Source organism: Anticarsia gemmatalis, chromosome Z (genome assembly GCF_050436995.1).
Source record: "Anticarsia gemmatalis isolate Benzon Research Colony breed Stoneville strain chromosome Z, ilAntGemm2 primary, whole genome shotgun sequence".
In the NCBI taxonomy this organism is placed as follows: domain Eukaryota; kingdom Metazoa; phylum Arthropoda; class Insecta; order Lepidoptera; family Erebidae; genus Anticarsia; species Anticarsia gemmatalis.
In genome coordinates, this window is record NC_134776.1 from 9088333 (window position 1) to 9113390 (window position 25058).

A 25058-nucleotide genomic window follows, 5' to 3' on the forward strand; every position below is an offset into this window, starting at 1 on the left:
CAATGTGCGAGACAAAAATGTAAAATATTTTTCATGCATATTTAGTCACTCCCTTCGTCGTCGCCTTGTAATCAAATGCTACAATTTTAATTAATAAAGATTATGAACCATTTGTGTATCCTTTGACATGCTTGTATCCAGTAAAACTCATTCATTATTTTAAAACATGTTGAGGTAAACCTGTGTTGCAATTATTTACATTATGGCAACAGCAGGCAGCAGGTATCGATGGTCTTTTGTGTGTTATTAATATGGGCTTTTACCGATACCTATTAGCGTTCATTCATTATGAATTTTGTTTAGCTCAGCCCTGCACTTTGTTACAAAATAGTGCATCTTTATAACGTGATACGGTAAGATGAAGTGCGACGTGCTTCTGTTAAGACGGACGCAAATCACTCCGAGAGACGGTTGTATGTTAATCTTCCACATGTAAACTATCCTAAAATAAAACCATCGCTCTCGAGAAATCTTCAACGTCAAGACGTCTCGTGTTATGACGAACAGATCGTTAATCATTTTGTGATATATTCGCTATTATGTTGCATAAATATTTCGGCGGTACGTTGTTTTTGGATTAAATCAGTGAATGCTTCGTAGATTATGTACTGTTTATATTGTTTCGTGGGTTTTTATTTATTAAAGTTTTTCTAGTAATGAATAACATAATTTTGTACTACAAATTCAGTTATGAATAGACAGTGTCGTAAGAGATGACACAGAGTATGCGTAAATCGGTGGTCGGTGGGTGGGACGCAGAGGTGAGATAGTTATGTAAATATAAATATTGCAGACCAAACAAAAATAACGAGATTACTTCGCAATGTTGTCAACGCCCGATACAAATGCAAAACGTGTGAAATGACATTCATTTGGTGCAAAAAGTAATAATGTCATAAGCTGTTGAGTTCAACCCTTGCAATCATTGGTGGCAATCGTCCGTGAAGGTAGACGGGGGTGAACATTAGCTAGACACGGGTTGATATTAGCTGGCAATTTAATAACAGGGTAACTCTCAACGAGTCTAGATTTTTTACTCAGAAAATATTATATGCATTTCAGCGCCACTGAAGTGCAAAATCCGAAGCATAAGGAGGTAAGTGATCGTTATTTCATAATGTTCAGCTTCTACTACAATTTAATTTTAATCTAGATTGTTAGTGATGAAGCTGCTTATGCAAAGTACGTTGACATTCTTGTGATATTATATAATAATAATTTATTAGGTTGAAAGTAATCTTCGTTATTTTAGGTTATCAAATTTTAGTCGTAGGTATCTAGAAACCCTATGACCATTAAACTCATGATTCGGAAACTGCGAAGAATCTTTGTACAGTTAGAAAAAGAAGCAAATTAATGGTACGTGTAAGTACAGTCGATTAAAGGAGCGTGTAAACCAGAGATAAAAACGTACAATCACGATGCGATTACGATATGCAAATGTGAATTAAACTGCATTTTTATTTATCAACTGCCCTTTGTGGGAATGAATGTTTGTTTAACGTGAGGGTGTGAGCCGCGCGGAGCTCGATCATTATAGATACATGGGCACATTATTATCCCACAAACCTTGTAAAAAGCACGTTCGTTGATATGCAAAGTCCTCGTAGTCTTGTAATTATCTGAATACAAACACGTTTGTTTGTGGATGCACGTAATGTTTCTGTGAGAGTATAACTGTTTTGTGTCAAAACGATAGATTTGTTATCGTTGATCAGACGTGGTTTGAGAGAAATTACTCTGTTGTATTTTTTTTCACTTGGTTCTCTATTCTGTGCAACGTAAAAAAATGTATGGTAGCTATGTAGGTGCTAGTGGTAGAGTTAGCGGTCGCTTAACACGTGGCTCAATCCTTTAGCATAATAATATACAAATGTATAAATTGTAAAATACAATCCACCTTGAGTTTTGTACCACAAACGATAGTAACCTAACTTAAAAGAAACACTGGTATCAAATAGTATAAATAAATGTTTTATATTTAAAGCAATACACTTCCCATCAAAAAACGTCGAATAAGTTAAAAGTCTTCAATGGATGCTTGTCCAAAACCATCATACTCATCTAGCAGTTTTTGTAACCGTAGTCTGATCATCTTTTGCTTATGTTTTTCTAGAAGGTCAGCATATGCATCTGAGAACGGCAGGATATTTATACCACCGTCCGGAGCCACTAATCCAGGTAGACCTGGTACCATACTCATAGATCTGCGATGGACTCCATAAGGAGGTATGTAAGCTGGGAATCGAGGAATTATTGGAGGCGCAGGTGCTGGTGTAACGGGCGGTGGAAGTGGTGCAGGTAGAGGAACTGCTGGCATTATGTTCCCGATGCTGGCAACCGGCAGCATGGGATACGAAGGAGCGAGAGGAATCCCAAAAGGCAAAGGGTACGGCACTGCTCCTGCTGGCACTTGATACCCTGGCATCGGTATTCCAGGAGCTGGTATCGGTATACCCGGAACTGGCATCGGTGGTACAGGTACCGGACTAGGAATCGGTATCGGCATAGGTATCGGTGGAGAATCTTCTGTTAAGCACGGCCCATCCACAATCTTCTTTCGGTAGAAGCAGAAATCGGGAACCTTTCTTGGGTACCAGTAAAGTGGGTGGCACAGGTCGTCGATGAACTTGGATATCTTCGACTCTGGTTTACGAGGCACGAATGATCCATCTATTGAGCACAATGTGCTGTCGAATGATAGGATGATGAAAACCTGCAGAGAGAAAATACAACACATATTTTAATAAAATTATGTCTGTTTTTTTTAAAATCGCGCATGCAATTTGTGACCCATTCAACAGTGGGCTTTTAGTCTGGCTGTTCTACAAATATTTTTTGCAATTAAGTTAACTTCTCTTGTTGAGCATCGAAATGTGTTTTAAAATATTACAGGATTTTTCGATTGATTTAAAATATTAAACGATAAAAAATCGTTGTAAATGCATTAAAGCTGTAATTTTATTAGTGCAGCAACCAATTGACTTCTTGGATAATTTCTTATAGCAAAAAAGTATCTATATAAAGTAATTTAGTTTATAAATAGGTATCTACCAAAAACACATCGGTTCTTATTAATGTAATTACCTGAATTAAAACGTGAATCCCACATTTGTAAATTTTCAACATATTCCTAAAAAATGTGTTTAAGTTAAAACAATAATTCACAATGATTAACCATAATCTTTCAAAAATACGAGGCGTTTAGAAGCTGTTAAACAATATTACCGATATTCAATCAGTCCCATACGCTGTAAATTCGTTACGTTCGCCCAGAGGGGGAGTGTCGCGTCGGATATGACGAATTTAAAGGTTTCCGTTCACGAGATGCCGCTACGGAACCCTAAAGAAGGCTTATTACGTTTACATTTCCTGTTGAACAGTCGACATGTGTCGGCGCGTGTCAGTCGTCGCTGTAAAAGCTGACAGAACTACAAATATTTACAATCAACTGAAACTATCACTGAAAATGACAGGTGGTAACATTTACAGTAATTTTCAGGGCGGCGACACGCATTCTTACGTTCATAAGTGGCCTCTCATGAGATTTGCTTGGCTATAAAATATTTGTGGATAACTCAGATTAGTGATGCGCTAACCGTCACGTTTATGTGGAAAAATCTTGCATATTTAATCGCTTTACATCACCCATGTTTTGATAGACTGATTTTAAAAATATAAAAAAAAAATTGTTATAATATAATAAGTAGATAAAGAGTAAAAATAGATACATATCATTATGATATTTATAGTATTTTGTTGAAAGAAAGTATCCTCACCCCAACATTTATTAACGAACTCAAGTGAAACATTGTTTCGTGTTTTCTTAGACTGAAGTGGCGGCCATATTTGAAGGGGTTTATAAACTACTCTCATGTTATGAACATAACAATGAACCTTTATAAAGGTAAACAATAGAATCTATTATTTTTAGACTTGCGATTATACTTACAATTCTTGGAAAAGTTAATGGATTTCTTACATGTGTCAACGTGTGTCTTACGTGGCCTGTTTGACCGCTGGGTGTAAAAATATATTCTTAGTTACTATAATAAAAAAATAACAATAAATATGGTTCGGTTCAAAACGTCTTTTGAATTTAAGTTAAAGCTTTTAATGTCAGAAAATGTAATATGTACATCTAACTTAGATACCAAACAATTTTGCAGCAGAACGTCGTCTTCTTTTAGGGTTCAATGTTTCGACAATAGTTACTAAATCACCGTGCTTTGTCTTCGTTCTAGTGAGTCTGTCTTTTTTAGTAGGTTTCTCCTTCTTTGTCTTATTCTTAGCACTATCCCAGACATACCACTGCGGTTCGTCTGGAGAGTCGTCATAACCAAGAAAATCTGCATACGCTTTTTGACCGTATTTCGCGTAAGTAGTCGCTAACTCCTTTATGAAATTCTCACTCCTCCTCGATATCTCTTGATTATATATTGCGACTGGACCTAAATTGGGTAGCACCCCATATTTAGGATTACTTGGTGCCTTCCTTATGTCTTTCTTTAACATTTCTAGCATCTTCTGGTAAGGTGTCATTTCATACGATTCAGATTCATACTCAGAACTACCGGATATTGAGTAAGGGGAGCCGTAGCGTTGATCCGCATATATGTCTCCGCTCCACTCTCTGGCTCTCATTACTCTGAGGGGCTTGTTCTTCGCAATCCTGGCGCGAATCAGTTGCTCAAACATATCCGCGCAGTAGTCGGGCAAATGTAGCGGATGCCAATGAAACGGGTTGCATTCATTAACATCCCTGTATCTCTCCTCAAAATCAAAGTGATCCATGTACGTGACGCCCGCGATAGACGGCGATGTTATAACTATGATCTGATATTGTAGCAACGCAAATAGTGCCCATTGCAGCTGAAAATTATAATACATTATTAATGTTAGTAGACATAACAAACAGCATTTAATTAAGTAATCGGGTTGGTGTACCGAACGTAGGCAATTATTTATTTACAACAGGTATAATAATTATGTACTGACTTATTGATTAACAACTATGTAGTGGGATATGGTTGGTCATAAACATAAATATGGACAGTCAGGAATTAAAAGTGATTCGGTGTTACGGTTTAGAGTTAGTATGATGGCAATTTATACCTGATTTAACATTTAAATTTGAATGTTATGAGTAATAATTAGAGTGTAGTCATTGACCGTAGCACGCAGTCAGTCGGCTATGCACACGGCTTGTATATTTAATGTTTATTAATTAGTCAGTATTTTGCAACACATCACTATCTGATGGAAATTTCAAATTTAAGCGACACGCGAAGTAAATTAATACGCGCTGTAATTTCATGCCAATATGTAGGCGTAAGGTATTTATAATGTACGCAATGTAAATATTATTTATATTAATTAAATTGCGAATTAGTCATACAATGTTGTTTAATATTCATAACACTGAGATGTGTTTAGTTTGGACACACTTCAGATGGATTTTCTTATTGGAGAAATATTAAATAACAGACAAAAAACTATTGCTTGGCAAAGATTGTAAATCTTGTGTTACTAAGCGTGTTCAAAAGTTTTGAAAAAAATGGTGTGATGTATAAATTCGTAGTGGCACGTCATATTTTGTCGCTACGTTGTCTGTTAGACAATATCAGTAGCGTCATATCTTTGTCGTGTGTCGTACTCGTAAATAGTTCCACTCACCCTCATATTTCTATGTGTTTGGTTCTTAAACGTCAACTTCTTTCATTCGCATTTTATTGGCACCTACTTATCGCATTGTTACGGATATTCTGTGTCGTTTTTTGTCGCTGCGACGTTTCTATTGTTCTAGCCGTTCAACCACCTGCACTGTTATGCAATTGCAGTATTTGTACTCGTAGAATATAGGAGATATTGAGGTCTTAACGTTATTATTAGCTAGGGTAAAGCTGCCTGACTCGGGCGATTCGGTCCCTTTTTGTAAACAGTTTAGATTTATTCTCATAAAGAATCTATGTTTATTAATGTATCTGATTAATATGAGAAATCATTCGTGCAATGGTATTTATACGAACACTTTTGCATCTATAATTAGTGACATATATTTTAGGTCTTCGGAAGTAAGACAATATACCTAGTAGGATCTAATCAGTATTATTTGAAAATTTACCTCTTTAAAAAAATACTGATTAGATCCTACTAGGTATATTGTCTTACGAATGATTAGTACATGGAATGAATGAACCTTAATGAAACTTTACGAAAATGCAGAATCATGGTTTAAAAAAAAGTTGATACCATTATATTTCTTAGATAGAAATTAATATTTAGAGTACTGTTTTTTCAATACTTAAATGTGTTTTCCTAAATATCTTGCCTTTGTTAAAATAAAACACAGAATCGCCAGACTTTTATTAGTTTTCTTAAAAAATACCTCCCAGTCGTAAGTGTCGAAATGATCTTGGTAGGGAGTTTTTAGGATATCTGAATAGTTTGATTATTACTGGTTGTATCACTATGGGTGGCTTCTTACAGCTTCCTGAAAGGAAATATAACGAATATAAGCCAAAATCTAATTAGTTAACAAAAAAAAAACATTTCAGTAAACAAAAGGCACTTTTGTAATTTTTACTCGTCAACACCAATATGTTCAATGTAAATGCGTGTTTCTTTCGACAAGGAGCATCGAATTAAAGAGATTTTTAGTATCAAAATAGTAAGAAAGATGGAAAATGGCATAGAATATTATTTTCAGCGAGAAATTATCACATTTACATAGAAAACCACGTAAAACAACCCCTTATTACAGTAGAGTATAGTTCTCTTCGGCGATACTAGATGGCGTGAGTCGGACTAAGTGTAGCTTACCGGTAACAGTAACTGGCCAAAAGTAAGTTAAATCTTATAGAAAAAGTTAGTCACTACACATTATAGTCCTTATGATAATAGTGGTATTAGCACATCATGTTTTGACCGAATTCTGTGTGGAATTTCAGCGCTATATTTTTTCGATATTTTTAACAATGAATATCATAACTTTGCCAACTCAATCTTTTATTGAATAGTGCAATAAAGTTCTGCTAATTAATAATTCTATATTTCAGTTTAAAGTCCGATCGTATTTTTTTTTATCGTGACCTGACCGCGGCGGGAGAGTGAATCTAAATAATAAAAGTATGACACTTTGATTAACATGGGTCTTACCTGAACTTAAAGGTTTTAAATATCCGTTAACAGAATTATTGAATAACAGAAGAAAAGTTAAAAATAATAACACGCACATCGTGTTTTGTAAATGTAATAAACCTATAAAAATATGCAAAGTACTAGTTCATAACGGAAATGAAAATTTTACAAGTAGCAGTAAAATCATATGTGATTGCAGGATTTTAGGGTTGCAACTGATAAGGCTTGAGACTTAGAACTTCTCTAAGCGCGTTCATACCAAGAAACCAAATTATTTGGAAGAATTTCGATTTCCGTTGCATTGTGGCCCAATAATTTAGTTTCTTGGTGATAGCGTTGGTGAAAAGACGCCGTAACATAACTCTTAACATTTTAGGGTTACAAGAAAAACTTTTACGGATGCTAATGATATTTAACACCCGTTTTTGAGTTAATTATAAAATAAAATACAATACGATAATAATTTATTGATCAATTATTCATTATATGGTAGTCACTATTTTTCCTTTTGTATCAAACTTTGTGTTAAAGAAAGAGTTTCGTTATAATTACGCACATAATAATTATTACCTCTCTTGCAACACAGCATAGGCCACTGCTACGAGAGCTGACTGAAAAAGTATACGTTAACTGTCTATTGTAAAAAATGAGAAAAAAATCTAGTGATGTTAAAACTTTATTAAAAAGTATTATTAAATATTTCGGGGAATCTGTTGGACAAGACTTTGAATTTTCTGTCAGTGATGAAGGTTGGCATCATAACGCTTCTTGGTGGGCAACAGCAACTGCTTTCATCTTCGTTTGCCTTGCGTCTGCTTCTGATGGCTGCTGCCTTCTCACTATCAGCATCAAACACCGGTATATTGTTTTGTGTCAATTCCTCGTTAATTTCTTTAACTTCATCTTTAGTTAGCAACCCTTGAATGTTCAGAAATTCCATCATGGCAGGATTCAGTTTGAATTCTATCACACATTCTGAAATAATAGAAATTACGGACTTAAAAGACGTTTCTCGACATTTGATAATATACTATCTGATCCGCGCGAAGCTAAGGAGTGACTTGGGTAAAGTAAAAAATAGTTTTAGAAATAGAAACCGGGTTGGGTCTTAAACAACAACTCTATTATTTTCTTATGATTTTTGGTCCGTCGGTTTAGCTACGAAAGCGTTATAGACAAAAAAATATTCGCATTATTCTAAAAATAAGTGTCAATCCAAAAATATATAATGCATACATATTTTGATTGACGCTTATTGAACTTTAACACCAAAATTAAGTGCAGGGTTATTTGAAATTATTTAATCAGCTATTAAAATAACAAATTGAAAAACAAGCAGCAGTCTTCGTAAAGAGACCCTAGCTTGGCAGTGGGACACCAATCAGTTTTACAGGGAACATTCCTAATTTTGAGGATTGTGTTTCACATTTTTTTTAAGGGCGTAAATTTTATTTATACCTTTATTTGGGGGGCATTGACACTCCGCAGCCGTTTTAACCAGGGAACTCTCCAATCTTCTGAAAAGGTTGGTAGTCCCTTCACGTTTGGTCCACGGCCACTCGTCACCTTTCGTAGCACAAAAGCCACATACCAACACTGAGAATATCACGAAAATCTGTTAAGAAATAAGTTTTTGTTAAAACCCTTAATTAAATAAAGTACGTAGCTTATTTTGGTTATTCCCTAAAATAACTTCGCAACATTTGTTATTAAGTGTATGTTATGGTTAAATAATTATTATTGGAGGAGAGATTATTGTGGTGTGGAGGATTGAACAAAAGTTAGAATACAGAATCACAAATAAGAGAATAGAACGGATTTATCTTTTAACAGTGCGATAATCGAATGGATAAAATGGATCACGCGCTGTTATTATTATTTTTTAAATGTTTTATTTAACTGTCCACTTAGTTAATACTTTTAGAAAAAGAAATTTAACCCTGTGTTGGAATAAAATCAGTGGATCTTATATACCACAAGATAATCAGCGTACGAAAAACTAAAAACGTAAAAAGTATCTTATAATGAAAGCCATTAGAATTAAATTTAAATGTGACGTTAACATCACGGATGTACTTCATAAATTAAAGAGTTTATGGACGTGAATTTTTCAAGGGTATTTATAAGCAGGTGTTAAAAACACAAGATAAGTAGGTGCGTACGTCTTATTCTGCTAATTTACTTTAAATTATTTGACAGTTTGCGTAGAAACTACTTTTTTATCTTACTCGCTAGTGAATTAATAAATATGACGTAGAAAGAAACTCATGGCATGTCCCACTTATATTTTTAAAAACACGTGAGAAAGTTCTTGAAAGATTAAAAACATACATTTTGAAGACAGTAAATAATTAACTGGACTCGAAAGGTGTTAAGGGTGTAATGACGCTTTCAGAAATTGAACTTGGTAATTATGAAATATAATTATATTTCTATTATAATTATCAACACATCATTACACCATTTCTTGAAATACAAAGCACAAAATCAATTTCTGGTTTAATAATAATACAGTTAAAAGTTATTGTGATGTAACTTTAAATAAATATGTTTTAATTTTCATTTGTTAAAAAGGAAGATTTTTCCCACTTCTTTGTGCCACTACAACCTGACAAGATTCATTGCTTGTTTAATGTAATTGTTTTTTTTTTAAGCGAACACGATTCAAGACTTTTTAGAATATAGTAAGATTCAAATACAGTCTAACCTTAAACCTGACAAGTATTTTACACTTGCTCGGTTTTCTTAAAAATAATTATAACCCTTTTTTAGACAGCTCTCGCACTAAAATTGCGAATAGTTAACATACATACAAAATACAAACAGAAAGTACCGCAGATCTATAACATAACAACATTTTTTGAGTATTTGACCCAAATTAATAAATAATTCCTTTTATTTTACTCGAGGCACGTTACAGCAGAAGTATTAATTCTTGTACAATATTATAACATTCCTTATAAAGCATAATCACTATACTCATAGTAATAATCACTCGTAATGTTTTGTTTATCATAGTCCTCAAGTAATGAGTCTGAAAGATCTTCGTAATTCTCCAGATCGCTCTCTTTGTCCTTTAGAACAGTCTGCGTTGCAGTCACAACTCCATCACTTCGTGCAGACGATGAAATTTCTTGCTCCTTTTTCTTCTTGTAGGTCAAATAATCAGAGTACGAGTAATCGCTTAACGATGAATCAGATTGTATATTTTTATGCAACGCACCATACTTGTTTTTAAAACTATTAGACTTTAAATTGGGTTTTGAAGTATGCGAATGTTTTTTTGGTTTATGTATGCTAAAAACAACGTGTCTGAATATTTCTTCTGACGGTACATAGGCACCTGTCTTCAGATTAACACTTTTAGTTCTCGATGTACTCGTTTTAGGCTTTATTTGTTTCCAACAAATACCAGGAGGTATCACTGGACAATTTAATGCAGCTTTAGTGGTCGTTGTAGTTTCAGGAGTTGTAACATGTACTGTAACTGTTACTACGACAACACTTAAATTGCAAGGAGCCTTAGGTTTATTCTTTAATTTCTTTGTAAACGGCGCTCCCGTGTTGTTATGATGCTTAATGCTATGATCACGAGGGTAAATCTCCTTGTATTTAGTCCTTCCCTTCTTCCCAATATATAGGGGAAACTTCATAGCGAGGTCTTCCACGTCACTTCCCGTACATCCACCTTCACACAATTTATAAGGTGCCGTGAACATTAATATTCCAGGTCGCTCTGATCTTTCTAAAATAAATTTATCAGGCATGATTAAGTTTACCACAGCTAAATTTGCTCTGGTGTTGTTTTGTAGAAATTAAAGGAGCGCATTACTTACCACTTCCATGGAAGATCCTCTTGATAAACTGGTTCCCGTCAGCGACGTTTTGATCGATACCAACAGATGCTATTCTATTTCCCGAACCGCGTCCAATTATCAGTGGAAATAAACTAAAAACAGTGAATATTTTTAGATGCGGAACAGTAAGCATCGTCAGTTTGTACACAATTCTTATTTTCACCTTCATTAATTTATAGATGTTCGTGTGTGCGACGAACACAATGTTGTCGTGGCGGCTCTCTGTGTATTTTTATGTTTGTTTTGTTGTTATCGCGATACTCGTATAAAATATTTGTTATTGATTTATATAAATCATAACTTTTATGTATGTATACAATAAGAGGTAAAGAAACTTCCTTATTGTTCCATAAAAACAAATAATGATTTCCAAGAAATGTATGAAAGTGTTTGAAAGATATTATAGAGAATTCTTTTCTCTCATAAAGTAGATAGGGTGATATCGACAGTACGATTGCAAGTTCGCTTCATTTACCTACAAAACACAGTGAATTTTATCTTCAGTTTCCTTATTCTGATTCATTCCGGCATTGTCGCCCAGTTCAAGCGGGACATTGGGAAATATTTATGTACAACGATTTATAACTGTCACGAAGTCCCAACTCTTTCCAATTGGCGAAAGAGTTCTACACAATTGTTTCGCTGGGCACTGTGTAAAAATAGTTGCCCAAGACACTGGCCTAGAGTGAGAGAATCTTAATCTGGGGGCACGGAAGTGCCCCCGCAAGTCGAGCAAAAAAAAGCGGCACGGCCGTACCATCCTTTTCTCGAAGCAATTCGGGCTATTTTCGACCCCCCTATAATGTCGTTGTGGATAAAACAAGAAGCCTGAATTTTCAGCAACTAATTATTCATTGTATAAACACGGTATATTTAAAATTTCAGTCAATTTGAACCAGTAGTTTAGAAATGACAACTAGTTAAAATTTTGAATTTTGTCACTCACTGATTCACTGACTCACTGACTCACCGATCATCAAAAGTCTAGGGTACTTCTAGCAGACGTAGAAGCTTAATATTTAGAATACAAATAGGGTTTAGTGTTTTAATCATGGGAAAAATTCAAAATTTTCTATTTTCGGTTCAGTTTTCTAAATACACTAACTGCAACATTAACTTTGTAATCCCATATAAATGTATAAGATTACAAGATTACATTTGCAGTTAAGAATCATTATTACTGTAGAAAATAATAAATAATAGGTACATACTATATGAGGCATAACGGGAGGGGATATAATGTGGGTAAGGGTGTTTAGCCCATGAAACTGAAAAACATTCCCATAGGAAAATATGTTGAATTATAAGAAAAAACGTCTTTCCATACAAATTGGACTTATGTTCGTTCTACAAAAAGAAGTGAGATCCCACCAAAAACATTCTGTAAAAACTCAAGTCTCGCAGCTCAGTCTTTCTGGCGTAAAAAGTGGTGAGATCTATATAATACCAAGTCGATTAATCTATTTCGTCTCTACTTAAAGGACCTTCTGTCTTAAGTTATTACATAAGTTATTATCATGCCAATATTAAAAATATTTTAGGTTTAAAACAAATAGATCGACTTGGTCATCGCATGAAAACACAAATTCGCCATAAAAATTTCAAGAGCATTAACTTCTCGTCGTGCTGTGTAGTGTAATACATACAAATCATGCGATGGCCAGGTCGGTCTATTTGTTTTAAACGTAAAATATTTTTAATATTGGCATGATAATAACTTATGTAATAACTTAAGACAGAAGGTCCTTTAAGTAGAGACGAAATAGATTAATCGACTTGGTATTATATAGATCTCACCACTTTTTACGCCAGAAAGACTGAGCTGCGAGACTTGAGTTTTTACAGAATGTTTTTGGTGGGATAATATATCTCCGCCGTGACATAACTCATGTGTTTTCAAGTTTGTACAAGAGATTGTACACTTCTGAGAATTATTTGGTGCCATTTGTAACTACGTAGGATGTTCGAACTGGCACCATTTCACGTGTCTTCCAAGCTGAATTCGTGTTAAAATATGTACACACCGGTAACATTAGGTGAACATATGGAATCGTGTTGTTAACTGATCGTGGTCTTTTAATGTTTTACGACATGAACATATTTCGATAAATGCTTCAATAGTATCTACCCAATACATTATTTATCCAAAGTATCTAGTATCGAACAATTATTTATTTAGATCTTTTTATAAGCACACGTAATTTATTTTATCGAGTTTTAATTAATGTGGCAATCTGCCTGCACATTAGTAGTTGCTTCGTGTACGTCTATCGGATTCGTATCATCGCTCATCCGATCACGTTAGCTAATTAATTAGATCTACGCTGCTAGTGCCGAAGGGCTGTTCCGTTTACAACTGACAAGTTTCAATGTAATTTTATACCAATTAGGCATGCATATCCTGATACTGTTTATGAATATTTGTTTACAAATGTTTGTAGAGGGATTCTCGATTCTTAAAGGATTTCAACATAGGTACTTGGGCTAAAACTAACAAAGCGCATAGTTCTACTTTCCATGGCACAGAAGTTATAAATAAAAATAATAACGCATGAACAATTGCGTGAGTGTTATTTCCTTTGATTTCCGAGTCAGAAGCTTGCCACCTACAAAAGGTCACGTTGCAAAAATAAAATTAGATAAAGATAAATCCGTCGATAGTTGGAATTTAACGGTGCAAATCGGAGCGATCATTCAAATCATAATAATGAGAGCACTATAACACTAAAATTGAGCGTCGGTTCTAAACATCAATGATTATATTAATTTAGTAACACGACGCGTTCTATGTCTGTTATTGACATAAATACCTCTAATGGATTGTTTAGTTCTAGATTTTAATTGCGTGAAACATTTATGCACTCAATTCGAGTGTTCGGCGAGACATGCTATTAAAATGAAAGCCAGCTTTAAATTGTGGTGAATGAGTACTTTATGAAGATTAATTTCATGTATGAATTATGTCTACGCAGATACACGTATCGTTTCGGTTCGTTGAGTCATTGAGATAGGGAGTTTAATGTTTTTAAAATTGATTCGAAACTCAGGAACATAATTTATGTGCGTTTTTTTTATTGCACCTACATTATTTTAATATTTACGGCTAATAATTTAATACATACGAGTATACATATGTAGGTACACAATAAAACGCCATTTTTCTTTTTTTTTAATACTTATTCTTATAATCTTCTTCGTATATTCTTATATTGATTTAAAAGTGAAGGAAGCAACTATAATGCAAGTGAGTCTACGATTCAGTTCTTGAAAAATTCCAAAGTCCCCAAACCGATTTTTTGCCAACGGTTTGTTTCACATATTCATATACAACTATACAATATAACATCATGATTATATTAAGCCACCTACATTGTATTCACAACAAACGAGATTCGATTTGTAAATCAAAACGAATTGTAATAAGTTTGTTATAAGTGTCTAGACTTCAAACGATGTGTTACATTTAATCACGTAGGTCACACATTCGCGACTCTGATCGATTGATAAGGCCATTTGTCAATCTGATCGCCCGTTCAGACGCTCAATTGATTCGAGGACAACTATTATGATATGTACACAGGTGTTTTAGAAATAGATCCATTTTGTCTTTATTAAAAACTATGATTTATATCGTTTTATATAAAGTGTAGTCATTGATTGCATAGTGATATTAAAATATGGTTATTATAGTAATTATTTGTGCGCAGTTTTGTAATACGAAAAATTTATTTATTAGTGCGATGTAAATTATTCAATGAAAATATTTGTAATTGTGATTGAGAGTGTCTTTATCTCGTGTTATGTTTACAAATCACAGAACGAAGAAATTTTGGTACGCATAGCTCACTGTTATTGAAAACAAACATAGGTACTTACTTATTGATTACTTTCCGCGTTTAACTGGTTTAAATAGAAGTAGCATTGCACAATACGAGATACAGTAGGTACGGTAGTAGTTAGTACTTCAATATAATATTCATAAAGTTTAAATAGGTACTTAATTTTTTTGGATTCGTTTCCGATCATTGGTTTTTTGAACGTTAATGTGGAGTCAAGTCTTTGTTAGTCGAGTAAGTATCAAAAGAACCGTTTTAAGATCTGCATAAATGTAGGTACACTGAGTTTCCTACCTTATCTATTAAATTATTCATTTCTTACAGTTCAACACCGAAAGCAAAAAGTTAGACGTATCTAAACGCAAATAGCATCTATTCCTAGATAAACACTTTTAGTGCTCCTACCCAAACAGGTATACCTATATTTATTTCTTCATTACTTAAATACAGGATTCACACCTGTTTTCTTTATAGACAGATACTAAAGAATGTCATGGGTTACAGTCTAGATTTCCATACACATCTTGTCACACATACATACTTGCCTGCCTAGAGTAGTCGATCTAACGTCTAACGTCTTTATAAGAATACCAATCAGCTTAATTACCTAACACTAAACTACCAATTTTATTGCACTAAGGTAAAACTGCACACATGTGCAGGCTAGACCAAAGTCTATCAATTTAATGGATCCTGCTCCCTTGCCCAGCTCCCCTACCTGCGTGTACCGCGCCAAACTAAATACTCATCGCGATAAGCCTTGCATTAAACGCACTAAAGCCTAATGAAACCCTTTATGGACAGGGTTAATATTAACCATTTTGCGAGAGCGCGCTTATATTTTACCAGTAAGTACCTGATTGAACAGTCTAATGGAATAATTATCGACTTATCGAATAGAGTGGTGTCCTGGACACACGTAATTGCCTTATCCAGGGTATGTATATCGTGAGGAAATATATGCATATAGAGACATACCTTAGGAGAGTTTTAAGTTTGATAACCAAACCCCACACACCACCCCGTAATTTTTCTGTTTCATTGATAAAATAAATATTTAAAATACGTAACTGTACATGAATCCATTACCGCGGCTGTACCTGCTTTCATAACATAATAGAACAGAACAAGGTTTAAAACCTATTGTCGCATAACAAATTTCAAATACTAACATCCAATTGAATAAATATCTTCATTTAATTAACCATACTGCTGCCGAATTTCGGCCAGCGTTTACTGCATCTAAAATTATTATTTTAGATAGTTTAATTAAATCACTGGCAAAATATTTGAGTAGGATTGCAGCTGAAATTCCAAAGAACTAAGGATACAGGAATACCAGACGCTTAATTAACTCGATGATATTTCTGTATTAAATTGTTTTATTGCATTCGTATGGGAAGGAATTTTCGGGTTGGGCAGGTGTCGGACGTCGCTCATGCTTGCTTTGTTATGGTGTCTGTATTACTTTGATTGTTCTGTTTCGTACATAAATTTCTAAATTAACATTATTTTTCCAAACGCTTAGCGCTTGTCAGTTAGACTTTTATTTTTGTCTAATAATAAAGTTCTCAAACATTTGTTTCGTCTACTTACATTTTTATGAAACATACCTATAGTGAATCAACCTTGGCTACAAACATTTTGTTTAATATTTCCCCAACACCAGTGCATTTACAGCAGACCACACTATAAATTTTGTTATGACGTTCATTGCACAGATCTCTTTTAATACACAGGTATACATTAAAGCCCGTATGCGCTCGCAACAAGCTATGAGCAGTCATTAAAATTCACCGGACTGCCAGACCGATCAATTATTCGGTCATTTATGAATGAATTGATGAGGCTTGTCCGCAAATATGATGCTGATAGATGATGCAGTGTCTCGGCGACGAGTCTACGGCTCGCTAAAATTGACAATCGATATTATGCGATGACAGAGGGTGCCAGCGCCAATATCAACTAACCCAACTGTAATTATGTTTAAGCTTGATCGCACATGGAACCATCGATTATTTTTGTAAGACATCCCCCTCCTCTAAGAAGTATAGGCTCCTATTCTGTTGTACTCTTGATATTAGTAGATATAGTCAGGCATTATTTGTAAAACTGATGACACACATACATCATATTTTTTATTCAATTTGTGTTTCTCTGCCTTTATGTGTCGTTATACTGATGTCGACTCTTACACACTAACGATCGCTACACTCGCTGTGAAAATAGCGGCAACATTGTGAATACTACACGCTTCCCTTTATTCAAGTGCAGTAAAATACGTTATACTTTCTCGTCGCTACGATTTTCCTCTACATCCTGTACTGATATTTGAAACACCTATAACAAAACTAAGGCAGTATTTTGTAGCTTTTGTGTAGTAATATAACTCAATGTGGACAAATATTAGTGTACAAATAGAGTACTCGAATAAGTTAAGAAAGAAACAGCGAAGTTATCAAACAAATTCAGTGTATTTCGATGACAATTACCTACGTAGGTATAATGAAGTAATTATATTATCATTGCGACATTGTCGGTATCACAAGTTGAGCGTCTATTCTTAAACATCGAGTACCCAATCGATGTCTGGGCTCCCTTGGTCATTGTAACATTTAATTATGTTCAATTTGGCCGATTGCCTACTTTACCTGCTAGGTAGCCCAACGTTTTGGCGACCGCCCAAGTGATTACATTCACTGAACTGTCAAAGATAAGTTATTTTAGATATCTCGACATTGAAATTTAGCGTTGCGCTCGTTGAGTGAATGTGTCAAACGATTGTGACATTGAACGACTTGCATTAAGATCCATTTTGCTATTCTCACTCGTCACGTGAAGAGCCTGTCAAGCGTGCCTTCGTAATGTGTAATGACTAATTATAAAGTAGGTAACTAACACATCGCTTAATTTGTTGTTGATATTATTTACAGCAACGCACCGTGTGACTCTCACCGTCGTATCGGTGATATTTCAAACGGAAAATCGTAATTACATAAGCACATTACAGACGCCCTGTCCCGTCAGCCTCTAATTAAAATTTCCGAACGAAAATTGTATTATCCATAAATAATTTTAATTATTCACCCATAAATCACTTTTATTAAGAAATCAACGAACAGATTTATTATTCTAAGCGAAGTTAATGGGCGCTATTTATCTGGATATTAATCTAATATACCTTATTATTCGCCGACGGGATCCATGGGCGGGAGGTAATTCTTTCACTCGATATCGTGGTAGTGTGAGCGTTACGATTGAAATGTTTTTTTGAGCTGTTGTCTCATATACTTGTAAGATAACTTGAGTACCTATGTAATGCGATATGTACGTAAAAACTCTAAAAGCTTTTTAATGTTTCCGTCAGTATAAATTCTTTGATCGCGGTTACCTTATCTCAGGTATCAGTAGCTGTCTGTTTTTTTGCCGTTAGATTTTTGTGTGAAATTTGAAGTGCTAATGTCAGCCGCGTGCATCGAGAGAGAGGGTATTTTCGGTGTACACTAATTGAGTATGCACATAACGCTTCGTAGCTCATACATTTAGAATTAGAACACATGTTTGAAGTTCTATCAACAATGCACGACATTAAAGCTGAATGGAATAGATAAAATTGTTGCCGAATTCTGGAGTAAATAACAAACTGCTACTACGAGTATAATAGTGTCATTGGCACATGTTTAATGATGCTTACTGATTGTAACAAAATAAAGAAAGTGAAATTTTTACTCTTATTAAAAAATGTCTATGTCGCTTAGCTGTTTCAGAACTGTCGCTTTGCATCCTACATTATTTACTTGGTTACGTTATTATCTTCTAAAATGTACACCTTTAATACGACTATTTGGTCCCTACTAGGGTATCGCAAGCAAATGAAACTAAGAAAGTTAACTTAAGTTTTTATTGTCTTACCCAAATAAGACATATTAAAGTAGGAATGCGGACGGCTTCCGATCATAGTTATTGTATTAGTACCGTTCAGGCGGCGGCCGCAGTTGCTGCTCACACCAACGAAATCCTGTAACATCGACACAAAGGTCACGCCGGAGCCGGGACTGGGTCCGCTAAGCGAGGTCAAGCGAGGGTGTTAGATGCGAAGCTAGATGGAAACGGTGTTAAATCCGAGTCTGGAATACTTCCTCGAGATGAGGGACTTGCTGTGGTAGCGATGGAACCTGGCGCCGGTGGAGATGTGGTGCAGGAGATGGGAGTCCTTAGAACTCTTATTGCTTAAGTAACCAGCCGACTTGGACAGGTACGTCCTGAGAACGCGCTCGCCCCAGGTCTGGGCGCGTGGCTTCTCTACTGGCAGGCCTTTGTTCCGCCTGTCCAGGTAGTTGATCACGTCGTTGTAGTAGTTGTGCTGGTAGTCGTACAGGTAGCCGTAGGGTCGGAGGGTTCTCGGCCTGCAATGCGACGACCACATGTTTACAAATTATTACTTACAAAATGCTAATAAAGTGTAAACCTTTGGAATGACGCAATAACGTAGTAATAAATTGTAATGCAACTACAAAAATATTATGACAAGGTCAATGGTGTTTACTTGACGCGCTTCGCCTGGTACGCTAATGAATAAGTAACTAAGGTTCACCTGATCCAGTGTTTGAAGACGAGTTTCTTGGGTTCGGTGCCGAGGACCAGGTTCTCGGGTGCAGGGGGCTCCGCGACCTCCGGCTTGGCCGCATCAGCGGGAGCAGCGGCGGCATCAGCGGCGGGTGCTTCAGCTGGCGCAGGCTCGGCCGGCGCGGGCGTTTCTTCCTCTACATCATCCCACATCTCGCAAAGGGGTACTCTGCGATCAAACAAAACACTCGGTTATAGTCGGCACCACTGATGGAACTTCACTAGCGATCACTCCGCCGCGGCACTTCACAGACCTAACTGGGTTTGGAGAAACGTGTGGTGCGGATGCTCGTTCGTGTACGACTGTCAGCTCCGTCCCCCGGTGCCGCTCGCAGCCTCCCGATTTATCTCCCTTTGACCCCACCTGGCTGTCGCAAGCGCTATGTTTGCGCGACTCGCTGCCAATGATGTTCTGTCAATACGCTGACCGTGCATTGTATTGACAAATTCCTAGTCGTTTTTAATTAGTGTGCCAAATGACGCATTGTTTCTTTGATCTAGGAAAAGACTTTTAAATGATTGTTGATTGACTCATCATTGTTCAATATTTCTAGTGATTTTGTAGACAGGGATGTTTTGTCTGGGCATTTTTATTTACGTTGTGGGTAATAAATCATGTGACTATTACAAATTGCTCTCTTGAGAGGTTACGAATGCAATAATTGTAATCTACACACGTATTAATCGTACCGAGGACATTAGTTACGGATGTCACATGAAAAGACAAAACAAAGATATAAATTTACGTTAGATCGCCTTTGAGTTGGGTGGAAATGAGCCAGATTGTCACTAACTCTAACACATTATAGTGTCACGCTTATTGTATGAGCTCGCCATATCTTATTATTGATTTATTTTACTGCTTTGTTAAACGATATTTAAATGTTAACTAGTTTGTAAATGTTTCAAATGTACACAAGTGTATCGTAAATTCGCACCTATCAAACATTATGTAAAATAATTGCGCACAATTTACACAATTATTTTTTTATCATAATTTAGGTACATTCCAATTATGAAACGCATATGTCTTAAATAAGACCAATTACTTATAGTATGTAAAATATTACTAAAAACTGTAAAGCCGATAACTGGGTTAAAATTATATCCATACACGCAGATCAGTTATTGTTTTTATAATCGTTATCAAGGCAGCCTACTAAGCAAGGTAGCCTTAATAAATTGTCTGCATAAAGATACCTTCAAAAGTTAAGTATACCATGATTTAGAACCTAATATTAAACTGTATTCTGAAATCATTACTTATGTACAAAAGCCAACCTCTTTTTTTCAACACGATTTTTAACCAAGTAACAATATAGTAAATTGGCAATGATTTAATGGAGTGTAAGTTAACTGTAGTTAACGAATGATTAATCGGCAATTAACTAAAGATACTTCGCACTAAGACATCAATGACGCCGGTATGTTCGGCACGCTGTTACAATGTAAGCTCGATGAAAGATATGATTGAAATAGATATCATCATTGTAAGATGGAAGACAGGACGACAAAGAAAAACATTATAAAGCTGTATTTAAAAAAAATAGTTTATGAATAAAATATTACCATATTTTTCGTCATCATTGGCGCCTTTTTTTTTTCGTCAGGCAAATGCATTACTGCATGTCCCGCTCCAGGGAGGAAGCGGGGGTCTGTCGGGCTCTCCCGCCAGCTAAGCGTTCCGGCTTTAAATTTGGGCATACCGACTAAAAAGCTGACGGTGTTTCTTCAACAGTCACCATAAAGTGGCCAGGACGCGGTACCTCCAATTGGATACTCCGCGTCCCGTCATCATTGGCGCCTGTCTTTACTCATTTGTTGTAAATGATTGAGGAAGAGTCAGGTAAAATTAATGCACTTATGTTCGTGGCTAAAAAGGGTTATCACAATATCTATAATTTCCCTCATGTAGTTAAAGTTGTCACAGGACATATAAATAGGGTCTATCTAAATCTATCTTACCTAATTTAAGATCAACTAAGATGGTAAAAAGTGTGCTAAAATGTAAAACTTACTTTCGAGTGTACAGACAGTAAACTCGGCTAGCCCGTTACAGATTCCCTTATCTTAAAGTTGTTTTTTTTATTCATTAAATGTACCTACTCAAAACACACATCTTCTCCATACGGATAGTCACACGGTTCACTTGCTCCGTTCCTTACAAACCTCTGTAAGTTATTACTTATCATTACGATAATTTATTTCCATTAAGCCGAATTCAACGAAGAATCATAACATTTTTATCTACATTTAGAACTTATATATAGAACAATTAAAATAGCCACTTTCTGTTCAAAGTTTCCTAGTAAAACTATTTTTACCAAGTATACTTGCGACATCGTTTAAATTTAAAATGATTGAAAACCCACTAGTTACGTGGGTTCAGACTGATTGACAAGTTTTTAATAGAATCTAATTAAAAACGCTTATTTAAGAACGGAAATAGGGCATGATAGAACTTTGTTGATGATATTTATAATTTGTCATTAATGTTTTCAACTAGCTGACTCAAGCGGCTCTATTCAGGAACAAAATTAAATACAAAAATTCAGCTCACATTGCGAACTATAAGGAATTGTTTTTTTTTTATCGAATCCGAATCAAATCGGACCGAAAAGAATAATTTTCATACTTATCCACTCAATATTTAATCGAATTGAACTCAGCAGCTTAGCAGTGAAACAGAACAGAATAAACACACTAACAAAGTCTCGAATTTGTTATGTAAGTATTTATTAGATATCTTAGTCAATAGGAAGTATATTTATAGTCACATAATATTCCATTGTATCGTTAGTTATAATCGTTTCGACATTCAAATGACAAGTGCTAATTACCATTTTAATGTGATCTTTAATTCGCGTGCCAACTGCACTAATGTTTTATTCGACTAATTCGACTATTTACATCTTATTTTACAAAGGAATTGACATGCATTCGGAGTGCAGTTTTATCTTTAACATATTAGATATGTCGCTTCTTTATTTAGACACTTTTACCTAGTACTTCAGTATTATAACGACTGTTTTACTCAAAAGTGTAAGTCGTGTACAATGTTAGTCTTATGTAACAGAGATCATTTACAGGGCACGTTACCAGTTTAAAGGCTACCATTGAGAATCGAACCAGCAACCTCTTGGTCAGCTGTCGTATATACTAGCGTTCGTAGGCGGACAAATACTGTCACAGTTTTAGATGCTATATTCCTCTGTAGTACTTTTCAAGCTCTTCAGTCTCCATATTCACCTACTATTCAAGTGAAATTGCAAAAGCAAATCACATATGTTTTTCAAATCAAAGTACATTTATAGCATGTAACGTTGTACAAAGCGCATAATGGAGGGAGAGTCTGAAAACATCGCGAAGAGTGCTGACAGACCGGCATTCAGATCCCCGTTCGTTAAAATAACTTCAATTCAGTTACTCTGTGCACTTAAATCGATTTTTTGACCGTTAACGTGAAAGGCGAGTTGGTAGTAACATTTTCATCACATTTAGTCGACGGCCTCTGCGGCGCGGTCAGTAGTGAATGCAACTGCTGTGTAAGAGGTCGCGGCTCCCTTCCCGAATCGAGCAAAGTGCTATTGCTCTTTTCTAATATATAAAAGATTGTTTCTCAATTGTTGCCCGGAGTTTGATAACGTGTCCGGTAAATGACAATAAGCTTGCCCCCTAATATATAGGACTAGCATTGTTTACAGATATGTTGTGTACTGCATACATTTCCTACCCTCTCGGGTAATGACAACCGTGATGTTATGGACGTACTAAGTAGCTTCGTTCTTTTTTAAATTTAACCACAGTGTACAGGGAAATGGAATACTACAGTATTTTGTCCTCGAGATGCAAGTATAGGGTTCGTTATAAACTTTGTAACCTAGATCCAGATTTATTCCGTAACTAATTCCAAAGCCACATAAAGTTTATTATACTAACACTATTCTAGTGAACTTGATTACGTTTTATTTAGATTGTTTACACTGGATGTTGACTGCAATTTGCATATAAATACGTATATTATTATACATCATGCATAATGTGAAATCTTTTTCTTATGGGGGTAGGCAGAAATCATAAAAAGCTACTTGCTAAAATCCACAGAAACTTCCTTTGCTTTATTGACAAAACCAAAATGTTGTGTCCGCGACATATGCTAATCAAGTTGTAGTCACATTCATAATATAGTTTCTAGACAGTCGGCAACGTTTGGAAATCGCCCTTTTAACCTGTATGTTAGTCCAGTACAGGGGGGCTATCACGAATCTCAGTTAACAACTATTTGAAAGCCACTGCTGTACATTGTTTTGTCCTTGAGGTTATAGTGATTACGTCAAAGACGCAATGTATTGCATAGTGGCTATCAAAAAACACAACTACGTAAGTACATACGTGATATAACGCCATACATACATAAGTACAACATAATTTTTGCCAGGGTAAGCAGACACCAAAAAACGCCACTTGATTCGATCCCTACAAACTTCCCTTATCTCATCCACGTCCATACATCTTGTCATACAGGTCCACAAACAAAAACGCAACTAACAAATTTCAATTTGCCAACGAGTAATGGAGAGAAGCATGACATGAGTAAAGAGGAGGAATAGATTAAAAAACATCAATATTAGGAAAAAGACCAAGATACAGGACGTATCCAGAAAAAAAGGCTTTAATGAGAGTGGGCGGGACTTATGATCAGAGGAAAGGAAAAGAGAAATAAAATAGTTACGCACTGGTACCGAACGGAAAGTACAAGGAAAATACTAAAAAAGAAACATGAAATCATTGGACACAGATAATGATTAAGATAAATTAGGATCGTGTTATGTGACGTTAGTGCGAAAAGTCACAGGTACATTAATCTGGGGGCACGGAAGTGCCCCCGCAAGTCGAGCAAAAAAAAAGCGGCACGGCCGTAACATCCTTTTCTCGAAGCAATTCGGGCTATTTTTGACACCCCTATAAATTCGTTGTGGATAAAATCTGGGGGCACGGAAGTGCCCCCGCAAGTCGAGCAAAAAAAAAGCGGCACGGCCGTAACATCCTTTTCTCGAAGCAATTCGGGCTATTTTTGACACCCCTATAAATTCGTTGTGGATAAAACAAGAAGCCTGGATTTTCAGCAACTAATCAGTCATTGTATAAACACGGTATATTTAAAATTTCAGTCCATTTGAACCAATAGTTTAAGAATGACAACTTGTTAAAATTTTGAATTTTGTCACTCACTGATTCACTGACTCACTGACTCACCGATCATCAAAAGTCTAAGGTACTTCTAGCAGACTTAGAAGCTTAAAATTTAGAATACATATAGGGTTTAGTGTCTTAATCATGGGAAAAATTTAATATTTTCTAATTTCGGTCAAGTTTTCTAAATACACCAACTGCAACAATAACTTTGTAATCCCATATAAATGTATAAGATTACAAGGTTACATTTGCAGTTAATGAATTATTATTACTGTAGAAAATAAAATAAATAGGTGTTAATAGGTACCTACTATATGAGGCATAACGGGAGGGGGTATAGGGTGGGTAAGGGTGTTTAGCCCATGAAACTGAACAACATTCCCATAAGAAAATATGTTGAATT

General features: G+C 35.5%; 3 protein-coding genes across 11 annotated transcripts; all 3 read right to left on the minus strand.

Annotated features, from left to right (window-relative positions):
- Positions 1 to 1959: 1959 nt before the first annotated feature.
- On the minus strand, positions 1960 to 7292 carry LOC142986350 (uncharacterized). Of its 5 annotated transcripts, none has more exons than XR_012960353.1 (5): positions 7159 to 7292; positions 6459 to 6493; positions 5677 to 5823; positions 3953 to 4872; positions 2578 to 2716 (listed from the first exon to the last, which is right to left on the minus strand). XR_012960353.1 is itself a non-coding variant. In XM_076134807.1 (3 exons), exons 2-3 carry the CDS (start codon positions 3127 to 3129, stop codon positions 2021 to 2023), a joined length of 738 nt encoding a protein of 245 aa, XP_075990922.1. In that variant the 5' UTR covers positions 3130 to 3133; positions 3953 to 4107; the 3' UTR covers positions 1960 to 2020. The 5 variants fall into 5 exon arrangements, 3 of the variants coding, with proteins under 3 accessions (XP_075990922.1, XP_075990921.1, XP_075990924.1); XR_012960352.1 differs by having other exon boundaries at positions 6389 to 6493; XM_076134807.1 differs by lacking the exons at positions 5677 to 5823; positions 6459 to 6493; positions 7159 to 7292 and adding an exon at positions 3088 to 3133 and having other exon boundaries at positions 1960 to 2716; positions 3953 to 4107.
- A 514-nt stretch (positions 7293 to 7806) lies between these two features.
- Positions 7807 to 11312, minus strand: LOC142986376 (uncharacterized). Of its 4 annotated transcripts, none has more exons than XM_076134846.1 (4): positions 11161 to 11312; positions 10977 to 11089; positions 8599 to 8755; positions 7807 to 8115 (listed from the first exon to the last, which is right to left on the minus strand). In XM_076134846.1, exons 2-4 carry the CDS (start codon positions 10983 to 10985, stop codon positions 7820 to 7822), a joined length of 462 nt encoding a protein of 153 aa, XP_075990961.1. In that variant the 5' UTR covers positions 10986 to 11089; positions 11161 to 11312; the 3' UTR covers positions 7807 to 7819. The 4 variants fall into 4 exon arrangements, 3 of the variants coding, with proteins under 3 accessions (XP_075990961.1, XP_075990962.1, XP_075990960.1); XM_076134847.1 differs by having other exon boundaries at positions 10977 to 11050; positions 11161 to 11269; XR_012960357.1 differs by lacking the exons at positions 7807 to 8115; positions 8599 to 8755 and adding an exon at positions 8766 to 10885.
- A 7408-nt stretch (positions 11313 to 18720) lies between these two features.
- On the minus strand, positions 18721 to 19874 carry fln (flightin). Of its 2 annotated transcripts, XM_076135061.1 has the most exons (4): positions 19714 to 19874; positions 19428 to 19628; positions 18971 to 19239; positions 18721 to 18849 (listed from the first exon to the last, which is right to left on the minus strand). In XM_076135061.1, exons 2-4 carry the CDS (start codon positions 19610 to 19612, stop codon positions 18836 to 18838), a joined length of 468 nt encoding a protein of 155 aa, XP_075991176.1. In that variant the 5' UTR covers positions 19613 to 19628; positions 19714 to 19874; the 3' UTR covers positions 18721 to 18835. The 2 variants fall into 2 exon arrangements, with proteins under 2 accessions (XP_075991176.1, XP_075991175.1); XM_076135060.1 differs by having other exon boundaries at positions 18721 to 19239.
- Positions 19875 to 25058: the final 5184 nt, after the last annotated feature.

Excerpts from the sequence above, each read along its gene's own strand:
- LOC142986376 (XM_076134845.1), bottom strand. The coding sequence starts at position 11,130 with ATGCTTACTGTTCCGCATCTAAAAATATTCACTGTTTTTAGTTTATTT. Across the intron at positions 10,886-10,976 it reads GAGGATCTTCCATGGAAGTG|AAAGATCAGAGCGACCTGGA; the intron begins GTAAGTAATGCG and ends AATTTATTTTAG.
- LOC142986350 (XM_076134806.1), bottom strand. Across the intron at positions 2,717-3,087 it reads GGATTCACGTTTTAATTCAG|GTTTTCATCATCCTATCATT; the intron begins GTAATTACATTA and ends TTCTCTCTGCAG.
- fln (XM_076135060.1), bottom strand. The coding sequence starts at position 19,612 with ATGTGGGATGATGTAGAGGAAGAAACGCCCGCGCCGGCCGAGCCTGCG. Across the intron at positions 19,240-19,427 it reads GTCTTCAAACACTGGATCAG|GCCGAGAACCCTCCGACCCT; the intron begins GTGAACCTTAGT and ends GTCGCATTGCAG.